The sequence below is a fragment of the Mustela erminea genome, chromosome 10 (assembly GCF_009829155.1).
Source record: "Mustela erminea isolate mMusErm1 chromosome 10, mMusErm1.Pri, whole genome shotgun sequence".
In the NCBI taxonomy this organism is placed as follows: domain Eukaryota; kingdom Metazoa; phylum Chordata; class Mammalia; order Carnivora; family Mustelidae; genus Mustela; species Mustela erminea.
The window spans coordinates 14,634,747-14,641,941 of record NC_045623.1 but is presented as its reverse complement, the minus strand read 5'-3'; the positions used below and the strand labels follow the sequence as shown (position 1 = coordinate 14,641,941).

The 7,195-nt window shown below is 38.5% G+C and overlaps 1 protein-coding gene across 3 annotated transcripts in view; it reads left to right on the top strand.

The window, feature by feature from the left end:
* Positions 1 to 46: 46 nt before the first annotated feature.
* The window catches only part of CEPT1 (choline/ethanolamine phosphotransferase 1), a 37,031-nt gene continuing 29,882 nt past the window's right edge, over positions 47 to 7,195 (top strand). For 2 of the 3 annotated variants that reach the window (XM_032361110.1, XM_032361112.1), the window contains exons 1-2: positions 47 to 146; positions 6,196 to 6,604. In XM_032361110.1, the coding sequence (XP_032217001.1) occupies positions 6,266 to 6,604 (339 nt within the window). In that variant the 5' untranslated portion in view covers positions 47 to 146; positions 6,196 to 6,265. The other variant, XM_032361111.1, reaches the window with a different exon arrangement.

Here is a 7,195-nt window from a genome sequence, read left to right as displayed (position 1 = left end):
GAGCGCGCCCGCGCCGCCGCTCGTTCCGACCCTGTATCCCTTTACGGCAACGCGAAAGTGTCGCGAACGGGCTGCCGCCGATCGGAGTCACTCAGTCGTCTGGAGGCGGAGGGCTTATTTCTAGCGGTGTGCTCTCGGGGGTCGGGGTAAGGCTGCGGGGCTCGGCCTTGGGAAGATGGCCGGGTGTGACGGACGTGTTGGGGGGCACGACTCTCGAGAGGCGTGGAGAGAGCTGCATGCTCTGGGGTGGGGCATTGGAATATAGGTGTGTATGGACTCGGCGAGGCGAACGCAGCGCTTCCTCGCGCCGGCTGGCCTCGCGCGCGGGGTTGTGGGGAGGGCGAGGGGCGCTTGCCCCTCTGGCCCCAGGTGGAGAGACTGAGGTGACGAAGTGCTAGCGCGGGAGTCCGGGGACTGCTGAGTGTAGGAGTTGGGAGTCGTGGCGCGGAGAACCTCGGCCGGCCCGGGCTGGGCGGGCGGGGACGCTGCTCGCGTGGAACCGACCGTGCCATGTCGGGTCCACACCCTCCTGCTCAGGTGCTTCCAGGTCCCCAAACAGTGTTGCATTCGGTGACGGGGTGGCCTGCCTTTTGGAATGCGGTGCTCGTGTGGCTGGGCCACGCTTCTTGTTCAGCAACTTTTCTAGAAATACTAGCGTATATTTACGTATAAATAGCTGGGGTTTGTTTCAGCAGTATTCTTGGAAGGAGAAAGGACAGGAGGGTTGCTAGTGTTTGCAGGTGTTCCCAGGAACACTGGATGGATGGGGTCTTTACAATTAGCTGTGTTTAACTTGTCTTCTCCAATTTGGTGCTTGGCGTTATGTCACTTAGCTGTTTTGGATCATTGGTATCGAATATATAGTTTTGTTTGAGGTCTCTTAGTTTATTAATGAATCCATATTATGATAGGCAAATTCATAGTTATCTTTCAGCAGATATTAATGTCTTATCTTGTATGTGGGCAGAGAATAAAGATTCAGTTTCTGCACTCAAACTAGTAGGATAGAATTGTGTTCATTGTGTGTATTTAATTGACTAACACCACAAGTTAGACTGTGGTAAGGATATTTAGCTTTACTACTTTGGAACATTGGCAGTCACATAAAGTTCCAGCGATTGAAGTCCTAAAAGCATTTATTTTGCTGCTTATCTGTTCTGTGGTGAGAAAAACTATTCAGAGTCCCTTGTACAACTTGTCTGCGCAATGCTTCCATTAGAGAAATAAGTGTGACAAATCTGCCTCTGTTCCACTAGAGGTGTCTTTATTTCTTGTCCAATTAAAAGACTGTTCTGAATATTTACAACTATGATTTCATAAATTTATTCTCCTTCCTTTCCCACACCCAGTCTCTTCAAATTTACATTATAAACACTTAAATGTTTGATATCTGTAACTCTAAACTTTGCCATAAGCCAAATTACATTTTATTGCACAGTCAGTTTGTTTTCTAGGCAGCAGTAGAGTTGTTCTTTAAGTTGGCTAAAAGTGCTGGTGATGTTCTTTTGAGGGTCATGCTGTGCTGTCTTTTTTAGGGGAATACGAAAATAATCTATAAAATACTAGGCTTTTGCTTTTCTTCTTCTTCTTTTTTCTGGGGGAAGTTATTTCCTTTTTTTTTTTTTTTTTTTTTTTGAAGGAATGCAAGATTTCTCTTCAAAACAGTAGATCTAAATTGTATTACACAGTACTGTTTTTGCTTCCGAGACTGCTGAAAAGGCTTTTGTTTTTGCTAACTTGTTCTATGTACCACTTGTTAAATAATGCTGAATGTAATCCTGTGATCCTATTAGTTTTCCTTTCTTAAAAAAAATTTTGTAATTTGCTCTGCCTTCCAAATAGTGTTGGCCATTAGTAATTTTCTTTATTAGTGCCATAAAGGTTGGAAAGAACTGTGTAATCACCAATTCCCGTGAAAGGACTGTAAACACACTGCTGAATCGGTGGAGTTTAAACCTTGGCACCCTTAGACGTGGGGGATGGGAATTCTGGAATTTCACACTACAGGTTGGATATTGTGTAAGTTTACCTTATGCTCTGCTGAGCAGTTGGAGATGCCTTTTTTAGTGGGATACTTGTCAGATGTTCCCCAAAGCTAAACACAGGAATAATGTAGGCAGCATGCCATTTTCCTCAGCTGCTATGAGCACAGATGTTCTATGTCATAGACTTAGCTTCACAATTTGTTTGTAATTTTAGTAAGGTATTCACTAAATAGCTCTGATTATATTTTTGTACCTTTGTTGGGCTTTTCACATAAATATTCATGCCTGCACAAAGAAAATTTTTTTGTTATACCATATGTACCCCCCTTCTCTGGACTCCCACAACAGTTTGTTCACAGCACACTATAACTTAGTTGTTTATAAGACTCTCCTTCCCACCCCCTTTAAGTTTCTTGGGATCGTGGATGGCCATACTTTAGTCTCTGTTTCTTCAGGGTCTAGAACAACTAGGTGCTCATTAAATAATAATGAGCCATTTTTGTTCCTTGTTCCACAAATAAGTCCTGATTACCTACTTAATGTTAGGTATGGTATGAGAGTGTGGGAAAAGAATGTTAGACAGGCATGGCCTGTGCATTCCTGGAGCTTATAGACCAATGTGGGGAGAAGACCAGAAACAATACAACAAACAGAAAAACCCAATGTATTAAGTGCTATGAAATGAGTATTGCAGTAGAGCCAGGTTATAACAGAGAAGGGGAATTTGCTGATAATAAGTGGAAAGGTTACAATAGCTATAGACCTGTGAACAGTATTATACTAAAATAAATTCCAGGTGATGGGAAGTTTTTCAGCTAAAATACTCACTTTTACTATTACGATTTATGAAAACACATCCTCAGTTAATAAGTAGGTTGTGCTACAAAATTATAGAAATTTTTATAAGCTCATTGATGACTTTTGAAAACATCAAAATAAAATCTCAGTTCTTTATCATGGTCTGTAATCCTCTGCATTGTCTGGCTTTTCAAACTTTATTTATGTCACTCTTCCATCTGATTTGTTGCTGTCCAGCCGTAGTGATCTCAAAGGCACCTGAATAAGACAAGCTCTTTATTGCTTCAGGGCCTGTTACCTTTACTTGGACTAGGTCCTTTTCATCCTCTGAATCTGATATAAATGTTACTTCTTCATAGATTCCTACCACCTTATCTAAAATGTGCACCCCTAACTATTTTCTGGCTCCACACTTTATTTTCCTCATAGCACCCATTACAGTGTGTAATGCTATTTGCTTGTTTACCTGTTTTTAGTTATTTTCCAGCTGAACATGGGAACCAGGAGGATGTCTATCTTGCTTACCGCACTCAATGTTGGCTGAATGCATTTGGAACTTAGAATTCATTTTCTCATAAAAACTTATGACTGGTGGTTTCTAGGCTAGCCAGCAATAAATTTTAGCTCCTTATATTAATTGTTTTAGTTCCTTGTAGTATGGCAACAAAAGGACATTTTCTCTTCACGCTTTTCGGCATAAGCCTGACTAGGTTAAAAAATCTCAAGTGGCTAGAATAATTTTTATACTATTTGCTTCTCCATTGCATATTCCCATCCCACATCACGTTTCCCTTTTTCTACATAAAGTTCACTCTTCCTATAATAGTCACCTACCCTGTTGCATTCCCTTGAGATATGCTTGCTTTTCCTTTGCTGAAATTCAGAAGCTCCTGTTTTTTCCTGAGATGGTTTGAATTGCAGTAGCCTCTGCGTCTCAGATGTAATCAGATGAAGAAGAGTGGAGATGGACCTATAGCAGTGACAACACCCTCTGTGTCTATGTCTATAGGCATGTATTGAAAGCAAAGTGGTTATCTGTAGGTTGGGCTACATGTACCTGAATTTATATTTGCAATCTTGTTGCTAGTAGCTTCACAGAAACAATGTTGCCAAATTGAAATAGTTAAAAACTCACTGGCTTTTTTTCATGTATGAAATAAGTAATGGCTGGATCTATTAAGGTTTGTCAAACTGTAGACTTTTCTAAGAGAATTAAAAGGTAAAAAAAAAAAATCTAGGTCAGAGGGGGAAAACACTCAGAAGGAAGGTATCAGTTTATCATATAATCCTGCCAAATGCTCAAACTTAAAACCATTAGGATCAGTTGCTTGTAGTTGTTTAGTGCCAAAAGGAAGCCAACACCCTCAATATGTCACTTCATTTTTACAGTAGGATAAGTGAATACTACAATAGTAAAGTACAAATTGAGATGAATAAACTTTTTATTCCCACGTTTAAGTTGAATTCTGTAGAAGCTGATTTATTATAGCTCACCAAATGTGAAGCTGTGTCATTTAATTTAACTACAGAAAATTTGACTACTACAAAATTAAGTTTTGGGTGGTTATGTCTGTCACTTTCTCTAAAATGATTTTGTAACCAGTTCTTTGACATTAATCAGTTGTTTTGTGATATAGTTGAGTGAGTGGCAGTATTCTTTGAAATAATTTGCTTTGGTTTGAAAATTATTTCAGTATTTTTATCTCACACTTTAGGTAAATCGTGGCACTGTTGATTCTTTTAAGATTTTTGAAAATTTATTTAAGGCAGTTGATAATTAAAAAACTATTTTCTGAACCAGTTATTGAGACACATGATTGAGATTTTGGTTGTCACTCTAGATCCTTGGTGACACTGAAATTTTGGAACTTGATGTATATGAGAAAAGAGAGAAGTAGTCTTAGGCATGTTTGATACCGTGTCCATTGTTGAAATGTCCTACTTCTTGTATCACATTCTGTATTCTCATAGTGGAACATTTCTGGGAATTTCATATTGCGTGCTGGATAGCTTTCTACCAGAATATCAAAGTACACCTCTCTTGGTTTGATGCCACTACCCTTTCAGTTCTGTTGACATGATTCCTTCCCCCCCTCCCTCCCATCCTCTTATGGCTTCCCTTTCTTCTGCTCTATAACCAAGTTTCCCACAAGTTCTTATTATTTTCCTTTTTTCTTTCTACTTAATCCCTTTAAGAACTTTTCTTTCAAAAACAAACAAACAAACAAGCACTAGACTTTAGCATCCAGAGTTGATAACTTGAAATTTTCATCTCTTGCTTAAACTCCAGGTGTTTGATCTTGTCTAAAACATACCTACTTAAAAGCTACTTTTATATTTTTCTAACCTCTATCCCCAGATCCCCTCCCATCGCCTTCCAAGCCAAAATAACTGTTTTTCCCCCTAACTTCTCTTTTTTAGTCTCTTGATTTGTGTTTTCTTCTCCTTCACCTTTCATATCTAATTCCTAAGTGCTTTCCTTTGATTCTCGTTCTACATAGAAATTACTTAGAGATTTGACTTTCACATTTCCATTTTTACCACCCTCTTCTAGGCACTCCCCACTTCAAACATTTGAAGTCACCATACTAATTTTTGAGTATTAATACTACATTTTGCATGCAGTCTGATTAATATATATAACTACCCTTTAATCTTGAGAATATTCTTGTCATTTTCTTATGTTGCTTAGTAACTTATAATGATGTTATTGGGTGCCTGGGTGTCTCAGTCGTTAAGTAGCTGCCTTCCACTTGGGTCATGATCCCAGGGTCCTGGGATCAAGACCCACATCAGGCTCCCTGCTAGGTGGGAAGCCAGCTTATCCCTCTCCTGCACCCTTGGCTTGTGTTCCCTCTCTCTGTGTGTCTCTCTTTGTCAAATAAATAAATAAAATCTTTTTTAAAAAATGTGAAATGCTTGAAGCATTAGTGTGTAGTAGGTGCCTAGTGTTAGCTATTAACATTAAATTAAAATCTGATTTAAGACCCATATTATTCAAGTCATTCCTCTGATATTAATACTAATTTGCTAGCTGTCTTTGGGGATGTCTGTGGATCTCAGTGTCCATATATGTGAAATGACTAAGTCATTTCTAAGATTTGTCCCTTTATATTACTGAAATCAGTGTGAGAAAGGAAAAAAAAGGCAAGAGCTTTGAAGTCACACAAGCTGTAAGGTATTAGGAAGCATATTACTGTTAAAATCCCTTAATATTTTTTGCCTGAGGGTGAAGTTATAGGACTTGTTTTGGCTTATACCATTAATAAGAACAAGAACTAAAAGCAGATCCCTGGTGTTCTGATCTGTTTGATACATATTACTGTTACCAGTTTTTTTTTTTTCTTTTTAATTTACTACTGACATTGATATAAATGGTGGCTGACAGATGTGTCTTTTTCTCTTTTTTCAGGTAAAGACCAGCTGCAAAAAAGTCGTGAAACAAGATAAATTATTCTCTTCACATAAGACAGCCAAGATCCATGAGTGGGCATCGATCAACGAGGAAACGATGTGGAGATTCTCACCCGGAGTCCCCTGTGGGCTTCGGGCATATGAGTACTCCAGGTTGTGTATTAAATAAATTGTTTCAGTTACCTACACCACCATTATCAAGACACCAACTAAAGCGGCTAGAAGAACACAGATATCAGAGTGCTGGACGGTCCCTGCTGGAGCCCTTAATGCAGGGGTATTGGGAATGGCTAGTTGGAAGAGTTCCCTCCTGGATTGCCCCAAATCTCATCACCATCATTGGATTGTCAATAAACATCTGTACAACCGTTTTGTTAGTCTTCTACTGTCCCACAGCTACAGAGCAGGTAAGATGGATTTCTTAACAGTTAGGCGCATTTGTTATATACAAAAAACTCTGTACTTGGGACTTTTAGGTCATTTTAGCTAAAGATAAGATGATTCGACAATTGTTTATCAACTGTTTTAAAATTTTTTATTATTGTATTATTGTATCACACATACTATTAATAAAGTTATAACAGTCTGCTTTATACCCTCTGTTTATGAAAACCAGAAGCAAAAGGTACAGTCTGATTCTAGTAGGTAAATTAATGTTATCAGGGATTAACATGTTAAGACAGTCCTTTTAAAATCAGTAAATCTCAATACAAAAAAAGTTTCAAAAAATGAATGAATTTTTAAAGTATTTTTTAATAGCTGAATGAAATCTTAGAAAAGTTTAAGATGACCAGAGAGAAAAAGTAGTGAGATGGCACACCTGTAAATCGGTTTTACCAAAAGTGGTTTCCTCTCCATTCCTGTTAAGAATTACTTGACTATCCCTTTTCTCTTCCTATAAATATTTGTGACTGATAGATCTCAGGCATATTTCTGTTATACTAACAAAGCAAAAGACATACAAGAAAAAGTCAATAGAATGCATTTCCTGTTCTGTA